Source organism: Musa acuminata, chromosome BXJ2-4, assembly GCF_036884655.1.
Source record: "Musa acuminata AAA Group cultivar baxijiao chromosome BXJ2-4, Cavendish_Baxijiao_AAA, whole genome shotgun sequence".
Lineage (NCBI taxonomy): Eukaryota > Viridiplantae > Streptophyta > Magnoliopsida > Zingiberales > Musaceae > Musa > Musa acuminata.
Genome location: NC_088341.1, coordinates 5719954 through 5738808, shown reverse-complemented (window position 1 = coordinate 5738808; position 18855 = coordinate 5719954). Strand labels below are relative to the sequence as shown.

Below are 18855 nucleotides of genomic sequence, written 5' to 3'. Positions count from 1 at the left end.
CAAAACCCCGCTCTGATACCAGTTGATGGGGATAAAAAGAGGAATAACCTTTGTATAGGAACAAATACTAGAAGACCAAAATACGCAGCGGAATAAAATGGAAACACAATCAAACAGAACACCAAGATATACGTGGAAAACCCCTTCAATGTGAAGGGTAAAAACCACAGGGCAAACTAGAGATAATCCACTATGAGAATAATGAATATACAAATCTCAATCTCTTGCCCAAAACCCTAGCAACAACCACAAGAGAATAACTGGGATACAAGGATCACGTCACTGCCCACAATATCTAAAACCTCCCCAAGTAATCACAGCAAGAGTCTACTGTAGATTTGATCTAACCTGAGATGAGAACACTGCTAGATGATTGTGAACAGTCTCTCTGCGTTGTCCTTGTCTTCTTCCCTTTCTTTCTCTTCCTTTTCTGCCTTGATCTCCTTCTTCTCTTTGGAATCCCGTGGCCTCAAAGATCTGCCTCGTTGCTGCCTTTTTATAGCCTTAATCTACCTCTAAAACGCAGCCACCACACCCTCCTAATCTTAATTAGGGTTAGGTTAAGAGAGGGTGTGGGCTGTGGGCTGTGGGCTGATAAAGCCCACATGGGCTGAATATGGGCCATCAGCCCAACAAATGGAAGCCTCTGCGCCAGGCCAAGATTGCTCCACCATCTGATCGACAGCCAGAAGTTTGTGCTGAAGTTTGCACGAGGAGCAAGCTCAAAATACCTCGACACTTCTCTGAGTTCCCTCTGCTGTATGCTCTGAACTCTGTTGAAGTCCAACTTAGCCAATTCAAGTAGGACAGGGTGTATGTTAGCTTCCCTTTGGCATGCTTCTATAAACCACCTGGTCTGTAACCTCGGCATCCTCCAGTTCAATGGAAGCTCCAAGGCATGGGCTACGTGCTCCCTGAGATGAGGCTCAAGTGATCCCTCCATGAGGCTCTTGAGCTGTTTAGTTGTGAAGTTCTTAGCTTCTTCCAGCACTTGCTCTCCTTCCTTTGCAAGATGGGAAGCCTCGTACAAGCTCACCAATCCTTCAGTCTGGTGGCGAAGGCTGGCTTTCAAGTTTCCCTTCTCATCCATAAATCGGTAGAATACACCTTCAGTCCATCCACATAATTTGTGCAAGTTAGATTGTGACACCATGATAGAACAGAATAAACACAAAATTCCAATAGTATGTTAGGCTATTAACGTGGCATAATTTATGACTAATTGGACATATTTCTAGTTGTCTCAGTTTTATGGAAGTAATTGTTCTAGCAATATATGAGGTACATCAGCGACAATGCTGTATCAGTCGCCAAGAAAGGAGTAAAGCAGGATATACAGCTTAATCACCTTCAGAAACATCAAACCCATGTTCTCTTAGAAGCCTGAACATAAGAGACGTGGCATGAAGATTATCCTTCAGCAACATGTTCACCTTTTCCACGGAACCGTATATAGTCCCGAAAGCATCCTTAATATCCTCCTTAAAGTGATACGCCACCCCAAGCAGCTGCAGGTGATCGATCAGTTGAAGCTGCTCCTCCATTCCCTTCTTCATGTAGATCAGTTGTTTCACTTCCTCCGTCAGTTTTCCCATCCTTCTTGCGTTATCCTCCTCCACCTAATGAAAGCTAGTCAGCAACCAGTGCGAACTATAGATAAAACTCAAGCTTACAGATTGCATGCATACCGACCTTGGTGTCATTTCTTAGCGATTGGATGTATTCGTCACTCCACGAGCTTGGCTGGTAATTAGCCGATCGCCGAGGAGGAGTCTGCGCAGCACACCGGATATGTGGTCGGAAGCATGGACGTGGTGAAGCCTTGGACGGCGACGTCCACCGATGGGCACCGATGAGACTGCAGAAGGACGGAGCAGAAGCGCAGAAAGCCATTTGGCTCGGTGGACAACACTGAGCAGAAGATGGAGAATCTTATGGGCTTTGTAATGGCAGTGTTGCGATGGGTTTATTACGGACGGCTTCATTTATATCCACACAAGTTGCACATCCTCGTGTTCCATGCAAATGTATATCTGCTGTCAGCGTGTTCAACTTGTTCACTTCCGCACCACGTTTATAAATTAAATTAGAAAATGGTATTAAAACGATAAAAAGAATTTAATTTGGATTTCGAAATTAATTTGTGTTAAAGAGTTTTTCTTGGGTTATATAAAGTCATGATTTGTATCCCTTCGAGTATTCGTGTTGTGAAAACAATTGAGTTGTATAAGTTTTAGTAAATACATCAAGAAACCCTTCTTTCCTCATCCAAATTAACTTGTTTTAATCTCTCCACTTCTTTCTTCAATTGATATCGGAGAGCCAAGTTAACTCATGACTTCCTAGAGTGCATTTTCAACATAAATTTCCTTATTGATGAAGGAAAACTTTAATTTATGGTGCATACAAATTAAGGCACTTCTAGGCACTCTTGATGTGTGGAAGCTTGTACAAGATGGTTTTATAAACTTAGTATGGAGGAAAAAACACAAATGGATAAAGAAGCAACAAAACAACTCAAATATCAAAGAAAAGAGAAGAATGCCTTTATATATAACTAGAGCAACAATTATGTCCAATACGATGCTAGATGAGTGGGCATGTCGTATAAATGCCCAGCTTTCTTCAATTTTGTTTCTATCTGCTCCTTTCCTCTGATCGTTAACACCGGCCATTTACGAGTGCGGCTAGTGATGTCACTCAAAGTAGTTCAGTCGTGGAGTTGAATTGATCAACTTGGCCTGTGTCAGGCTCGAGTCCAAATAAGCTTCAGAGGAATCAACCGAAGTTGAATAAAAAATATATTTGTAATCTTTATTAGTGCGATTGTAAGTGATAAGAATTCAGCCGCAACTCTCACGTTCGGATTAATAAGTGACAACAATTTGGTTCAGTTAGATACAACTGAATTTATATTTTACAACTAAATTTAATTTATATTGTTTGGGGACCAATTTGACGGAATCCGTTGGGGCACGTTTATGCCACGTTAGTAGTGTCCCACTTCACACAGTTATATCGTACATGTCGAAAGCTTTTGTTTCCCACCACAAAGTGGACATTGCATGTCGCAATCTAAACATGAACATCTATATTTATTGCAGACAACATGACGCACTACCAACTCTCATCCATCAGGTCATACCAATTAGCATCGCATTTCTCTCGAGTATCACATTGGCCGAATTGAGAATTGTGGCTATGTCTATCGGATACCACATGATGTACTACCAACTGCAATCCGTCAGACCGTACGAATTAACATGGCATTTGTCTTGGAGTCTCGTATTAGCCAAATTAGCGAATCTACGGATACCACAAGTCATTTTATATTTCACCATAATAACTTATAGGTATACATAAAGATTTTAAATTTATAGTCAGTTTTGTGATAAAATCTCACGAAAAAAATTGATATAATCAAGTGAATCTCTCCATCCTATAACCAATTGACCTTTAGAAAGTAAAGACCAACCAACATCACACTATACATGACATCAGAAAATGTTACAAAATTATTAGTTTAAGGATCAAATCTGACAATATTGAAGGATAAAAGATAAAGAGAGTCCACCTGTACGATCACCAACATGTGAAGCTTACGCTATTGTACTATAATCTATTATTAATCTCGCATTCATAAAATGATAAAAAAAAGTCCACTTGTATGATCACCAATATGTGAGGCCCGTGCTATTGTACTTTATTTTATTCAAATTAATAATTATGATAACAGTGTGTGCTTGTGCACTCTGAAGCTGTAGCTTATGGGAAGGTAAGTTTGGATGTGAACGAAACTTCATCGGGTTGCTATTATTTTGCTTTCATGATAACTTGATTTAATCTCATGTCAAATTGACAGCATGGGATATCATAATTTTACATAAAGATCAAGACGGTCTTAAATTTTTGGATCTTATTACTGTCAAAAAATTTATTTGTTCTAAGCAAATCACATCAATCCTTAATTTTCACACACCCAGTGGGTTAAAGTTTTTCTGGCCAAAATGACAATCTCCACCCTTGGACCTTTCCAAAACTTAAACGAACCTCTATAGCCTATAATTCTATTCTTGAGCTCACCGTCAATATCAATTATGGTTTCCAAAAACTCATTAGCAATGGCAACAACACCCAAATCTAGAATGACCTTGGCTTTTGATAATACTCTTAACCAATAACCCACTTTTGTGGGGGTGAATGAAATGAGTAATTTTTGTGTTGTTTATGATCTTATAACAAATTCTCATTAGAACTTAAGAGCTCTTGTGTCCTTCTTCCACCCCTTTCTTGTCCAGCACATCCTAGCAGTCCACCTCTCTTGACACCTCGATAACGACTCCTAGGTTTGGACCAGTACTCCATTAAGCAGTGCAACAGTGAGCAGTACCGATAAGCATCTCTCTAGATAATACACTCCCGAGAAGCCTTAACAAGGCTGGAAGGTGATTCCGCATCTAAGAATTGCTTCCAAAATAAAAATCTTTTTTTCTGAAATTACTTGCCCACTTTCAACTACATCTCTCAACATTATTCACTGTGAACAAGGCTCGTGTTTTGTTTGCCACTTACATTAGGACTCCTCTTCTTATATCCTTTTAGACTGCAGCTTTGCATAGGCCTACTGGGCAGCCTTACAGCAACACTTACACTTCCGTTTTCGCCTTTTCTTTTCCTGGTTTCAGGGAGTCTGGATAGTTGAGGATCCCTCTCTCGATAGTTCTTCCCGTGATAGGCTCCTTAGCATCATTGCTACCTCCTTTCGGTTTTCGTGGAATAATCAAAATGACGACGTCGATGTTTCTTCGATCTCAAGGAAAGCTCTGCTCACTGTCAATGACTACTTTGAGTCCTCCTACGACCCTAAGGGCCCTGTTGAGACCTTATGACTGCCCAAAAGAAGAAGATGCTGCAAGACAATTTAGCCTATTACAAAACCAAAAAAAAGAAAAAAGAAAAATCAGTGATCTCCCTTTGTTTTCGGCCTCATGCATCCACGGAAGCGATTCTTCTTCATCTGTCTACCACTGTCTCTCCTCCCATATATAATTTCTTCTAGCAGAATTCTTGTTATGTCTCCAACCCTAGTGTGCTTACTCGCATGCTGTTCTTCAAGTTCAGCAAAACATACTGGATTTTATGCCGTTCCAGCTCTAGCCTTTCTATCTTATCTGATTCCCTTCTTGCTTGTTCTGCAATTTGCCGTCTTCTCCGCTGCCACCATCTTCAGAGTTTGTGTCCATACTATCCGAGTTTTTCAACTTCTTGTTTGTATGAATTAACTCAGTGGCAGCTCCTTCAGCATCATTTAACCGTGCATAAATTGTGTTATATCTTAAACTTGCAGGAAGCTTCCCCAGTTGAGAGCTTTCCATTTTCCTCTTCAAATCCTTCACATTAGTTTCGAGATCTATGAACTTCTTGTTTGAAGCCTTACGATGACTCTTTTGGCCGTTCTTGTTGGGTTGCCAAAGCTCTATTCGGCATCTCTAACATGTCAACACTCGACTCCTTCTCAACCGCCAGCTCTGGAGAAGGATATTCACTTTTTTATTCATATGTAGACTCTGTGGATATTCACATTTCCGGTTGCTGCAATCTCATTCAGCTGCTTACCAGAATTGATCATCAATTTCAATCCCCCTTGTATCATAAGAACAAATAGTCCTACAGTGCAAAGAACTTGACTCCTGGTCGAGTTTGTTATCTTTCGTCATTTGCCCCTGCCGATCTCCACATATCGAATCTAGGCTTTAACGGGCATTGCCCCTCCTATGGGACTTGGCCACGTGGACCTACGTGTGCCATATTCACCTTGATCCTTGATGGGCGCATTGATTCAGTTGTAGTTGTTTGACGAATCTGGCTGAATCTAATCCTTACTGATTCATCTAACATAGGGGTGACAATATGGTGCTCGCAAAGGCATTCACATGTGGGTTACGTGTGCTATGGAAGATTTCAAAGATCGTAATGATTGAGGATGTTGGCCTTGGCCAATGGTGTGTTGCCACATAGCAGGTCAATCTAAACATATGGCAACAAGGCAATTAGGCAAAAGGTCACCCGAGCACTATAAATAACCCACAAACTCATTCGCCTCTTCACGCCTTCTGTCGTTCTCAGAACCTTCATGTCTTCGGGCACTCAAACCTTTAGTATTTTAAATTACTTAAATCATTCAGACTTTCAAGTCTAAAACAACTCTGAATGTCTTCCTCATATGGATTAGCTCTTCATTTGACTGTAGCTTGGATGATTCTTTGATCCTGTCGTCGCCTTCAGCATCGATTTCCAAAATTTCTTCCTTTAGTGAAGGGGTTTAGCAAAGCCTAGCTTATAGAGGCTAGAATCAGCCCCTCCCCTCAAGGTCAATATCTGAAATTGTCCCTCCCGCTTCTCTTGTTGAGCGTGTAGTGTGTACTAACATATCTCCTCCTATGCATAAATGGATCTCCCAATAAATGCTAGAAGTAGATGACTAATAGGTCCCTATCGACCCAATGGACCAAGGTAGTCATTTGAAGCCGAAGAAGGGACGAGCCACCTTCAGTGGTTCATTAGGTGGCCTGGGCTCTGACCCACAATTGGAATCAGGCTGATGTGTTGGAGGCACAACTTAGTGTTCGAGGTAAAGGCAGCTATAGGTTCCGTAGGATGAGAGCTTCCCTTATAAAGTTCAAGGGTTGGCATTCTAAAACCTATTGGGATTGGTTCCTTTATAATGCTAATGAAGGGAGACCTGAAGTAAGAATCAAATTCAGGATGCTTTCCTTGCCTTATCTCATGTTTAATATCCTCTAGCCTCTAGTCCATCTCAAAGAGCTAGACTTGCATATTATTATAGAGTTTAGCTGATTGAGCGATTGATTCTCTCGGTCTCTCTACTTCTTGAAGGAGATATCGAGTGGATCATGAGGGAAGTGATCTAGAGAATTATTTTCTGGAGGTAGATCAGCCGCAAGAGGCATGACTTTGTAATTATTTAAGAATGTAATATATGTCATGATTATTGTTATATGCGAATATGGAACCATCACATGTTAAATATGTCATTAAAATGCAATAGTTTATGCTCAATAAAACAATAAGCGTTCATGTGTTTATTTATTGTTTCTAAATTTGCATATGTTAGTAGTCATGGTTCTTAAAATAATATAGGGTGAATTTTTGTAAAGAAGCCCACAAGTTTCAAAATTTTTAAAATAACACCCCAAGAAATTTTCCCCTAGAATACCCTTTTTTTAATATATTGACTATGTTATATAAGTCGATCATTGTCTTTTGCCGAGCCCCTAGCTATATTGTCGTCCTCATCTATTTGACCCATCTAATAATGGAGGTGTAGTGGCCACCACCATACCCCCTTGGACCAATGATAGAATGACTCTTGCCACCCTTGCTAATGACGATGAGAGTCGATGGCTAGGGCTATAATAAAAAATTTTTAAATGGTGAGAGTAAAATAATCTTTTCATGTACTTAGAGGTACTCTACGAGAAATTATAAAACTTATATACTTTTTCTAAGAATTCACTAAATAATATATAGTTTTATTCTTAATTAGGCTATGTCACGTGATTGTAGACAATTGATCCATTAAATCAGCCTTTTTAATGTGCCCGTCAACAATAAAATTGAGAAAAATTAAAAAATCCAATCTAAATGAGTAGCATAAAATAAAATATACTATAGGCTTTTTTCCTTTAATGTTTCATAAAGAAAGATTTTCTATTTTTTAAGCGATGATATAGATCAATTTTCACAGCCAACAAACTAGAATTAAATCATCAATACCTTTTACCGAATAAAAAGAGCGATCACACCTAAAGAATCTTAATCAAAGGCTTGGACAAATCACGAGAAGACTTATAGCTTCACGATATTATCCTTCATTCCATTGTTACAAAAGTATAGGTTCAATTATCAAAGACCTGATGCGATCCTCAATCACTTGATCGGGTTTCCCATGTCCATCTCCGTATTGGTACATGCATTGGGCCATTCGAGGGATATTGATGGCCATCATTTTTAGGTTTTCCTCAAAACGTGAAGTGAAACTTCGATCTCCGTTTATTGCTCTCCAATTCCCCCTAATCAATCGCCTGATATGCTCACGAGCCGCATACTCCGATAAACCGCTCTCATGCATGTAGCACTGGATAGATTTGGGCACATCGCCTCTTTCAAGCTCGTCCTGCACAAAAACAACCGATGCAGAGTGGAGAAACTGTGTGAACTCTTTATTGCGTTGATTCAATGAAGGAATGATAAGTATGGTGCAGTTCAAATACCTTGGAAGTACCCAAGTCATCACAAAGTCGAAGGATCATGGATGACCATCTTGCAATCTTAAGACGGCTTTGGAAACCGTCTAAGGCCTCTCGAGTTACATCGTTACTGGTGCAATAAGCAATAGTCAATATTAGGAGACCCGATATCGATACTAGTGCGTTCTCCAAGTACTCTTCAAGATTGGGTGTGTAGCCTTGGTGGTACCACCTTGCTTCCACCAAGTATGTCTTGCATAGATCTGCCCACTGAATCCAACGGTAGCACTGTTTATAAAGTGGAACTGCATGATTGACGATACACAAAAGAGGGACGATGGGATCAATAAGTTACTGCTTTTTTTAGGTGTGGAATTATATCCAGACACTTCTCTTTCATAACATTGTAGGCGGTGTCATTTATAGTGTTGAAGAGGGCTAGAAAACATATTTTCATGTACTATGGCAATTTGTCCATTGTATTAACATCCCATCTGCAACATCCATCAGAGTAGATGTTATCAGGAATCAAAGATTGTTGAAATAACACCTCCTACATGCATGACGTGGAGGAGTTGTTTACCTATCGACGGCATCCGTGAACAGCTCGAGCTCATCGATGGTGCCGTAAACATCATACACATCATCTATTGTTGTTATCAGGCAGTTCGCTTTTGTCTGCGCCTCCCTGAATCTTGCAAACTGTGGCTCAAAAGCCCAGCCAACCGTCCAGATATAGCTCTCCATCAACCTGTCCCTGGAAAATGGAAGCCTTTGCGCCAGGCCAAGATTGCTCCACCATCTGATCGATAGTCAGAAGTTTGTGCTGAAGTTTGCTGGTTCATAAACGACGGCAGAATGTACAGGACATGATTCAAGTAAAACAAGCTCAAAATACCTCGACACTTCCCTGAGTTCCCTCTGATGTATGCTCTGAACTCTGTTGAAGTCCAACTTAGCCAATTCAAGTAGGACAGGGTTTATGTTCGCTTCCCTTTGGCATGCTTCTATAAACCACCTGGTCTGTAACCTCGGCATCCTCCAGTCCAATGGAAGCTCCAAGGCATGGGCTACGTGCTCCCTGAGATGAGGCTCAAGCGATCCCTCCATGAGGCTCTTGAGCTGTTTAGTTGTGAAGTTCGTAGCTTCTTCCAGCACGTGCTCTCCTTCCTTTGCAAGATGGGAAGCCTCGTACAAGCTCACCAATCCTTCAGTCTGGTGGCGAAGGCTGGCTTTCAAGTTGCCCTTCTCATCTATAAATCGGTTGAATACACCTTCAGTCCATCCACATAATTTGTGCATGTTAGATTGTGACACCATGATAGAACAGAACAAACACAAAATACCAATAGTTTGTTAGGCTAGTAACGTGGGATAGTTTTATGACTAATTGGACATATTTCTACTTGTCTTAGTTTTATGAAAGTAATTGTTCTAGCAATATATGAGGTGCATCAGCGACAATTTTGTATCAGTCGCCAAGAAAGGAGTAAAGCAGGATGGATATATAGCTTAATCACCTTCAGAAACAGCAAACCCATGTTCTCTGAGAAGCCTGAACATAAGAGCCGTGGCATGAAGATTATCCTTCAGCAACATGCTCACCTCTTCCATGGAACCGTATATAGTCCATAAAGCATCCTTAATATCCTCCTTAAAGTGATACGCCACCCCAAGCTGCCGCAGGTAATCGATCAGTTGAAGTTGGTCCTCAATTCCCTTCTTCATGTAGATCAGCTGTTTCACGTCCTCTGTCAGTTTGTCCATCCTTCTTGCGTTATCCTCCTCCACCTGGTGAAAGCTAGTCAGTAACCAATTTGAACTATAGATAAAACTCAACCTTACATATTGCATAAACGCTGAGCTTGGTGCCAGTTGTGAGCGATTGTATGTATTCGTCGCTCCACGAGCTCGGTTGGTAATCAGCCGATCGCCGAGGAGGAGTCCGCGCAGTACACCGGATTGGCAGTAGGAGGCATCGACGCGGTGAGGACTTGGAGTGGGCAGTCCGCGGATAGGCACGGATCAAGCTGCAGCAGGACGGAGCAGAAGAGCAGAAAGACATTTGGCTCGGTGGACAACACTCGGTAGAAGATGGGAGAATCTGTTGGGCTTTGTAATGGCGGTGTTGGCGTTGGATTGATAGTGCCAGAGGCAGTGAAAACAAGATTCAGTAACGAGGTTCTCGTGCCTCTTGACCTACGTCCGACCTCCCTAAAACGAGATTCACAAGCAGAATGCTAATCGGCCACGTACGGACAGCCAGCCTCATGTATATCCACAAATGTAATTCCAAGTGTCCAAAAATATCTCTAGCATCGTAGTGGAAGAAGCCACTTAGGTAACGAGGCTCTCGTGCCTCTCGACCTCCCTAAAACGAGATTCACAAGCAGAATGGTAATCGGCCACGTAGGTACAGCCAGCCTCATGTATATCCACAAAAGCTCCACATCATCGTGTTCCAACCAAATGTAATTCCAAGTGTCCAAAAATATCTCTGGCGTCATAGTGGAAGAAGCCACTTTAAAAAATAGTTAATTCAAGGAGTTGATTTGATTAAATTCGACACCATTGGGACAAGCCCATAGCCTCGACGCTTAGTTCAATCGTATAGTTTCGCTCTGAGTCAGACTCAGAGGCCAAATAATCTTCGAAGACATGAACTGAAGTTGGATAAAAAGGGATTTGTATTCTTTATTAGTGCGTTCGGAAGTTATCATAATTCAGCTGCAACTCCCACCTTCGGATTAATAAGTGACAGCAATTTGGTTCAGTTAGATACAATTGAATTTCTATGTTACGACTAAAATTAATTTATATTGTTTGGGGCCCAATTTGACCGAATCCGTTGGGTCGAAAAAAGAAAAGAAGACAAATAAATACAAAAACGACCCATTTTATTAGTGCATAGGGGAACATTTATGCCACGCTAATAGCGTACCATTTCACAGTTATAATTTGCATCTTGAAAGCTTTTGTTTCCTAACACAACGTGGACATCGAATGTGGCAGTCTAAATATAAATATCTTGATGCCGGGTGACATTAAACCTCATCCCGTGATAAGGATGGGGTTTCCTGGCTAACAGTACCGTCAGCGTCATCTGGTTCGCTAAATAATTGTGTAGGGAGGTCATGCGTTGATAGCAGCCTTTAAGGCTTGTGATGCGTCTGGGCGACACCTTACCCTCGTTCTTATCTTTCTGGTATTAGAGCACTGAGAAAAATGAAGCTTCGTTCCTGTCTTCGACCAGTGACCAACGCTGCTATAGCCATATTCCTAAGAAGCTCCGTAGCTAATCCTTATCTTTCTCACCGCGGTAGTCTTCGTTAATCTGCCAACAATCGACGGACTTAAAGGATAATGAAGAAAAAGCTTGTGACCTCAATAGTCTGCACGTTGGGACTTAGCGGTTCGATGCACTCTCCTTCATGTATACATACAACCATGCCACGCATAACACCGCATGGATCGCTCCAACTCTCACCTCCTTAATATTTCTATAGCATCACTCTAACTTGCAATTTCCTCCTTTATTGTAGCTTCCTCTTTTATTGTAGTTTTTTTCTTAAGTGTGACTTGTGATGGAAATAAGAATAGAAGATAAGAACAATTATTGAAGAAGCTTTATTGAAGAGATGAAGTAGCTTGAATGCATTAACATATCCCTCTCCTATTTATACAGATAGGAGGGAGGATTTTCCTAACAGAATAGAGGATTTTACTCAACAGAATAGATAATATTTCCTCATATAGTTGGGGAAATCTTATCTTCTATCAACTTGGCTGCAATATTGCTATAGTTTAGAAATCCTTTTCTATTCTATTGAAAAAAATTCTCTCTTAATCGGTATAAATAGGGACATGTTAATGTATTTAATATTCTTTATTTCTTTAATAAAGTTTCTTATTGCTATAGCGCCTTTGGCAGCGTCTTTGCAGACTTTGGCATTTTGGACAGTCTGCAGCGGTCATTTGGCACCGAGCTTAGACGAAATAGCGTGATGGAGTGACTAACTACACGTTTATTGAACGAAGTAGCATGATGACGCACTGACGGCAGAGTCCAAACGTGGAACACGTTTACTGAAGGACTCCTGAGGCTTCTAATGCACTGACGGAGGAGTCCAAAGGTGGGCCCCCGTCGCACCCCGAAGGACCAGCTAAAAAGTGGTCCCGGCCGCCTTCGCGCGAGCATGGGAGTAGGCGGCACTGTGCGGCACCTCTATGGCCAACGACAACAGTGAGGGTGGGGGGTCCGACAGGGGCCATGTAGCCTCCTCGCCGATGTGGTCTCACACCCCTTCCTCGTGCCCCTTCCTTGTCACAAGATAATTTTGACAACACAATAAAGATAATAAAGTGAAAAGATAAAAGCGACAAGAACATCAGATTTACATGGTTCAATCAATTAACTTTGACCTACATCCACGAACGAAAGAGGAGCAAATCACTACTATGAAAAGGGACAATTACAAATGCCTTAGGAAGATATTCCTAGGTCATAAAACACTCGAAAATACTAAACAAGAATAACCTAAAGTATAAGTCCAAACTATTTAACTGAGTATGGACTTAAACCAAAGTAAATACTTAGGTTTTCTTGTGGTGCCACTTATGGTACCTCTTGTGGTGCATCTGACTTCAAAGCTCAGGTCCTTATTTATAGTTCCAAGATGAGACAACAAGTCTGATTTTCTCGATGTGGGACTATGGGACTTACCAAACTAACAAATCTCCACCTTGGCATGTCCCAACAAAACTTGCTTCACCTTTTTCATAAAAGCCCCAACGGGCAATCACCAACAATGAACACCAACCAAGTCCAAGCACTACTTGAACTTGTAAACCGGAAAAGGCTTCGTAAACATATCAGCTGGATTGTCCTTCGTATGAATTTTCTGAACAAGGACTTTTCCCTCAGCAATGATATCATGAATAAAATGAAACTTCACATCGATGTGTTTTGTCCTCTCATGATACATCTAGTCTTTAGTCAAATGAATAGCACTTTGACTATCACAGTAAATTGTAGTAACACTTTGATGCAGATATAATTCGCTGAACAATCCTCTTAACCATAAAACTTCTTTGATTGCCTCTGTCACTGCTATATATTCTGCCTCTGTAGTAGATAAAGCTACGACAAATTATAAGAAAGCTTTCCAACTAACTGCACAACCGCTAACGCAAAATACATAGCCTATCAAAGATCTTCGTTTATCAAGATCCGCAGCATAATCAAAGTCAACGTAACCAACCAAAGTGTCATGATTTTTTCCAAATTCCAAACAAGCATATGAAGTCCCTTGCAAGTATCTGAGAATCCACTTCATAGCCTGCCAATGTGTTTTACCCGGGCGAGACATAAATCTACTAACCACACTGACTGCTTGTGAAATATCTAGACGAGTACAAACCATTGCATACATAATACTGTCGATAGCACTAGAATATAGAATTTTCACTATATATTCTTCCTCTTCAACTGACTATGGTGACTGAGCAGCACATAGCCGAAAATGGCTAGCAAGAGGAGTACTCACTGGCTTAGCATTTTTCATGTCAAACCTCTCCAAGACTTTCTTGAGGTAATTTTTCTAAGTCAGAAATAATTTTTCAACTCCTCGATCTCTTTTGATCTCCATGCCAAGAATTTTCTTAGCTGCTCCCAAATCTTTCATTTCAAATTCACTACTCAGTTGCATTTTCAAAGTATGAATTTCTGATAAATTCTTAGCTGCAATAAGCATGTCATTAACATAAAGCAACAAATATACAAAAGAGCCATCAGTTAACTTCCGGAAGTAAACACAACTATCATACATGCTCCTCGTGTAACCATGACCCAACATAAAAGAATCAAACCTCTTATACCGCTGTCTTGGAGACTTCTTCAATCCATACAAGGATTTTTTTAACAAGCAAACATGGTCTTCCTTACCATCAACTTCAAATCCATGAGGTTGCTCCATATAAATTTGTTCTTCAAGTTCACCATGTAAGAAAGTTGTCTTGACATCAAGTTGCTCCAATTCCAAATCATACATGGCAACTAAAGCAAGCAAAACACGAATAGAGCTATGTTTAACAACAGGTGAAAATACGTCATTAAAATCAACACCATATACCTGATATAGCCCTTTGCAACTAATCTTGCTTTGTACCTTGCATCTTCAACCCCTGGCTTCACAAGATCCCAAGTTCTATTTCGATAGAGAGATTCAATTTCTTCATTCATCGCAATCAACCACTTAGCGGAATTATCACAAGAAACTGCATCTGAGTAGGAAGTAGGCTCACCAACTTCACTTGTCTCTTCTGCAACAGACAAAGCATATATGCAACCAAATTTGCATATCTTTGTGGTGGTCGAATATCTCTCCGTTGTCTATCCTTGGCTAAGGAATATTGCTCTTCCTCTGGATCATCTGCGTTAGTAGACTCGGGACCACCTATTGGCATTCTTTGAGTAGAAGAATTCGACTTAAAAGAATCTGAACTTCCAATCTCAAGCTCCACCTGCTTCTGTGCACTATCATTTGTATAACTAGTAGATTTCTCTTTGGAAGATAACATAGACGATTAATCAAAAGTAATATCTCTACTGATTACAAATTTTGGGGATTTGGGATCAGAATATCATAATCTGTATCCTTTCACCCCAGAAGCATACCCAAGGAAAATGCACTTTTTAGTCCGAGGCTCTAATTTTCCTTCATTTACATGCATGTATGCTGGACACCTAAAAATTTTAAAATCAGAGTAATCAGTAAGAGTACCTGACCAAACTTCCTCCGGAGTTTTAAAGTTAAGTACTGCAGAAGGAGCGCAGTTGACAACGTAACAGGCCATATTAATCGCTTCTGCCCAAAAGTCCTTTGTCAACCCTGCATTTGAGATCATACACCTTGCTCTCCCCAAGAGTGTTATGTTTATACGTTCGGCCACACCATTTTGCTGAGGCGTCATCCTAATAGTGCGATGCCGAACAATTCCTTTATTTTTATAAAATTCATCAAAGATACTTTCATAAAATTCCATACCATTATCTGTTCGAAGCCGCTTAATCGGTTTACCTGTTTGCTTCTCAATCAAAGCCTTCCATTGTTTAAAGGTTAGAAAGACATCATTTTTATATTTCAAAAAATAAGCCCAAACTTTCCTAGAATAATCGTCAATGAAAGTCAACATATACCTAGCACCACCCTTAGACTGAACATGAGCTGGACCCCAAAGGTCTGAATGAATATAGTTAAGAGTACCTTTCGTTTTGTGAACTGCCGGAGAAATGAAGCTGACTCTTTTCTGCTTTCCAAAAATGCAGTGTTCACAAAAATCAAATGGCCCAGTACTCTGTCCGCAAAGTAGACCCCTTTTGCTCAATATGCTCAAACATTTTTCGCTCATATGACCCAAACGCATATGCTATAATTTGGTGATGTTAGAATCAGACAATGATGATGATGAAACTGCAACCGAACCTGTGACAGTAGTTCCCTGTAGAATATACAAGCTACCAGACCTACAAGCTTTCATAACAACAAGAGCACTTATAGAAACTTTCATAACTCCACCTTCAGCTGTGTATTTACACCCAAGGGCCTCTAGGGTGCCTAAAGAGATGAGATTCTTTTTTAAATCAGGAACATGTCTAACATTAGTGAGCGTCCTCACAATACCATCATGCATTTTAATTCGGATTGTGCCTCTACCAACAACATTACATGCGGCATTATTGCCCATCAAAACAATTCCACAATTACAAGATTCATATGTGGAAAACAAATCCCTATTGGGACACATGTCATAAGAACAACTCGAATCTAAAATCCATTCATTTTTAGACATCGTCCTGTCATCAATAGCAGAGAAAATATTTCCAACATTCTCATCAGTTGCTACACTAACTTCAGCGGATTCAATAGTTTTCTCAACAAATTTTTCCTTTTGCTTTAATTTATTTTTCAATTTAAAGCAATCAGATTTAATGTGCCCCATTTTATGACAATATCTACATTCCAAATTTCTATGTCTTGATTTAGATCTAGATTTAGATCTACTACTGTCAAATTCTCTTTTATCCATTCTCCCCTAACGACCAGACCCTCATCCTGATTCTCTTTAATTTTTCCAATGATATCATTGTCTATCTGTTCCTTAGATTTCAATGCAAATTTAATTTCTTGATACGAAACTGTTTCTTTTCCATAAATCAAAGTATCATGGAAATACTTAAAAGATTGGGGAAGAGAACACAAGAGTAATAGGGTCTTATCCTCACCATCAATTTTTGCATCTATATTCTCCAAATCCATAACCAAAGAATCAAATTTATCAAGATGCGAGAGTATAGATATACCTTCAATCATCCGAAGCATATACAGTCTCTACTTCAGGTAGAGACGATTCTCCATTGTCCTCTTCATGTACAAGGCTTTAAGCTTGTCCCACATGCTCTTAGTCGTAATCTCCGTAGCTACCTCCCGTAAAACCTCATCAAAGAGATTTAGAATGATGCTTGATCGGGCCTTCTTATCCATACCCGCAAGCTCTTCTTTTGACATATCATCTGGAATATTCTCGGCTCCCTATAGTACCAAATCAACTCCATCTTGAACCAAAATGGCTTCCATCTTGAGTTGTCATAAGCCGAAGTTGACATTTCTATCGAATTTCTCGACAATGATCTTTGTTATTGTCATCGTTGCCAAAAGATCCCGAAACCAAGCTCTGATACCAATTTGTTAAAGCTAGCCCTAGGAAATTTACCACAAGGTAATTTTGGCAACACAACAAAGTTAATAAAGTGAAAAGATAAAAGCGACAAGAACACCAGATTTACGTGGTTCAGTCAATTAACTTTGACTTACATCCACGGACGAAAGAGGAGCAAATCACTACTATGAAAAGGGACAATTACAAATGCCTTAGAAAGATGTTCCTAGACCATAAAACACCCAAAAATACTAAACAAGAATAACCCAAAGTATAAGTCCAAACTATTTAACTGAGTATGGACTTAAACCAAAGTAAATACTTAGGTTTTCTTGTGGTGCCACATATGGTACCTCTTGTGGTGCATCTGACTTCAAAGCTCAGGCCCTTATTTATAGTTCCAATATGAGACAACAAGTTTGATTTTTCCGATGTGGAACTATGGGACTTGCCAAACTAACACTAGGTTATGGCAGGAATTTTTCATCAAGGGCAAAATCATCTTTTTAGGTAATTAGAGCGGTTCTATGAACAATTCTGTAACTTACAAGCTTTTTCAAAGAATTTACCCTATAATATGTTATTCTTAATTAGATTAAGAATAAAAATCCAATTAAGTCGGTCTTTTCATATGACCGTCAATAATAATGATCGAAAGAAATTAAAAATCCAATCTCAAATAGTAGCATAAAATAAATCATACTTTAGATTTTTTTGTCTTTAATATTTCATGAAGAAAGTTTTCTAGTTCCAAAGAGCTGATACAGATCAATTATCACAACCAATAACCTAGAACTACACCATCAAAAGAGTGATCACACGCAAAGAATCTTAATCAAAGGCTTGGATGAATGACGAGGAGACTTATAACTTCATGTTATCATCCTTAATTCAATTGTTACAAAAGTATATAGGTTCAATTATCAAAGACCTGATGTGCGTGCTCCCTGAGATGAGGCTCAAGTGATCCATCCATGAGGCTCTTGAGCTGTTTAGTTGTGAAGTTCGTAGCTTCTTCCAGCACGTGCTCTCCTTCCTTTGCAAGATGGGAAGCCTCGTACAAGCTCACCAATTCTTCAGTCTGGTGGCGAAGGATGGCTTTCAAGTTTCCCTTCTCATCCATAAATCGGTAGAATACACCTTCAGTCCATCCACATAATTTATGCATGTCAGATTGTGACACCATGATAGAAAAGAATAAACACAAAATTCCATTAGTATGTTAGGCTATTAACGTGGCATAATTTATGACTAATTGGATATATTTCTAGTTGTCTCAGTTTTATGAGAGTAATTGTTCTAGCAATATATGAGGTACATCAGCGACAATGTTGTATCAGTCGCAAGAAAGGAGTAAAGCAGGATGGATATGTAGCTTAATCACCTTCAGAAACAGCAAACCCATGTTCTCTGAGAAGCCTGAACATAAGAGCCGTGGCTTGAAGATTATCCTTCAGCAACATGTTCACGTCTTCCATGGAACCGTATATAGTCCATAAAGCATCCTTAATATCCTCCTTAAAGTGATACGCCACCCCAAGCTGCCGCAGGTGATCGATCAGTTGAAGTTGGTCCTCAACTCCCTTGTTCATGTAGATCAGCTGTTTCACGTCCTCTGTCAGTTTGTCCATCCTTCTTGCGTTATCCTCCTCCACCTGATGAAAGCTAGTCAGCAAACAATGCGAACTATAGATAAAACAACCTTACATATTGCATGCACGCCGACCTTGGTGTCAGTTGTGAGCGATTGTATGTATTCGTCACTCCACGAGCTCGGCTGGTAATCAGCTGATCGCTGAGGAGGAGGAGTCTGTGCAGAACACCGGAATGGCAGTAGGAGGCATCGACGGGGTGAAGACTTCGAGGG

General features: G+C 40.1%; 3 protein-coding genes across 4 annotated transcripts; all 3 read right to left on the bottom strand.

Annotated features, from left to right (window-relative positions):
• Positions 1-206: 206 nt before the first annotated feature.
• Positions 207-1966, bottom strand: LOC135608946 (monoterpene synthase 7, chloroplastic-like). Its single transcript, XM_065102024.1, has 3 exons — positions 1693-1966; positions 1349-1619; positions 207-1107 (listed from the first exon to the last, which is right to left on the bottom strand). The coding sequence occupies exons 1-3, from the start codon at positions 1891-1893 to the stop codon at positions 497-499; spliced, it is 1083 nt and encodes a 360-aa protein (XP_064958096.1). The 5' UTR covers positions 1894-1966; the 3' UTR covers positions 207-496.
• Positions 1967-7862: 5896 nt separating this feature from the next.
• On the bottom strand, positions 7863-10567 carry LOC135608945 (monoterpene synthase 8, chloroplastic-like). 2 transcript variants are annotated; one of them, XM_065102023.1, is made up of 5 exons: positions 9169-10567; positions 8854-9072; positions 8626-8764; positions 8295-8540; positions 7863-8197 (listed from the first exon to the last, which is right to left on the bottom strand). In XM_065102023.1, the coding sequence occupies exons 1-3, from the start codon at positions 9588-9590 to the stop codon at positions 8731-8733; spliced, it is 675 nt and encodes a 224-aa protein (XP_064958095.1). In that variant the 5' UTR covers positions 9591-10567; the 3' UTR covers positions 7863-8197; positions 8295-8540; positions 8626-8730. The 2 variants fall into 2 exon arrangements, with proteins under 2 accessions (XP_064958095.1, XP_064958094.1); XM_065102022.1 differs by having other exon boundaries at positions 7864-8197; positions 8295-8764; positions 9169-10061; positions 10116-10567.
• LOC135610167 (monoterpene synthase 7, chloroplastic-like) lies at positions 9783-18619 on the bottom strand. The gene is made up of 3 exons (XM_065104327.1): positions 18373-18619; positions 17920-18128; positions 9783-10061 (listed from the first exon to the last, which is right to left on the bottom strand). The coding sequence occupies exons 1-3, from the start codon at positions 18617-18619 to the stop codon at positions 9783-9785; spliced, it is 735 nt and encodes a 244-aa protein (XP_064960399.1).
• Positions 18620-18855: the final 236 nt, after the last annotated feature.

Excerpts from the sequence above, each read along its gene's own strand:
- LOC135608946 (XM_065102024.1), bottom strand. The coding sequence starts at position 1,893 with ATGGCTTTCTGCGCTTCTGCTCCGTCCTTCTGCAGTCTCATCGGTGCC. Across the intron at positions 1,620-1,692 it reads CGCTAAGAAATGACACCAAG|GTGGAGGAGGATAACGCAAG; the intron begins GTCGGTATGCAT and ends AGCTTTCATTAG. Across the intron at positions 1,108-1,348 it reads TGGGTTTGATGTTTCTGAAG|GTGTATTCTACCGATTTATG; the intron begins GTGATTAAGCTG and ends GATGGACTGAAG.
- LOC135608945 (XM_065102023.1), bottom strand. The coding sequence starts at position 9,590 with ATGGTGTCACAATCTAACATGCACAAATTATGTGGATGGACTGAAGGT. Across the intron at positions 9,073-9,168 it reads GAACTCAGGGAAGTGTCGAG|ATGGTGGAGCAATCTTGGCC; the intron begins GTATTTTGAGCT and ends ACTATCGATCAG. Across the intron at positions 8,765-8,853 it reads TTCACGGATGCCGTCGATAG|ATGGGATGTTAATACAATGG; the intron begins GTAAACAACTCC and ends TGGATGTTGCAG.
- LOC135610167 (XM_065104327.1), bottom strand. The coding sequence starts at position 18,619 with ATGGACAAACTGACAGAGGACGTGAAACAGCTGATCTACATGAACAAG. Across the intron at positions 18,129-18,372 it reads TGGGTTTGCTGTTTCTGAAG|GTGTATTCTACCGATTTATG; the intron begins GTGATTAAGCTA and ends GATGGACTGAAG. Across the intron at positions 10,062-17,919 it reads TCAGGGAGCACGCACATCAG|GTGGAGGAGGATAACGCAAG; the intron begins GTCTTTGATAAT and ends AGCTTTCACCAG.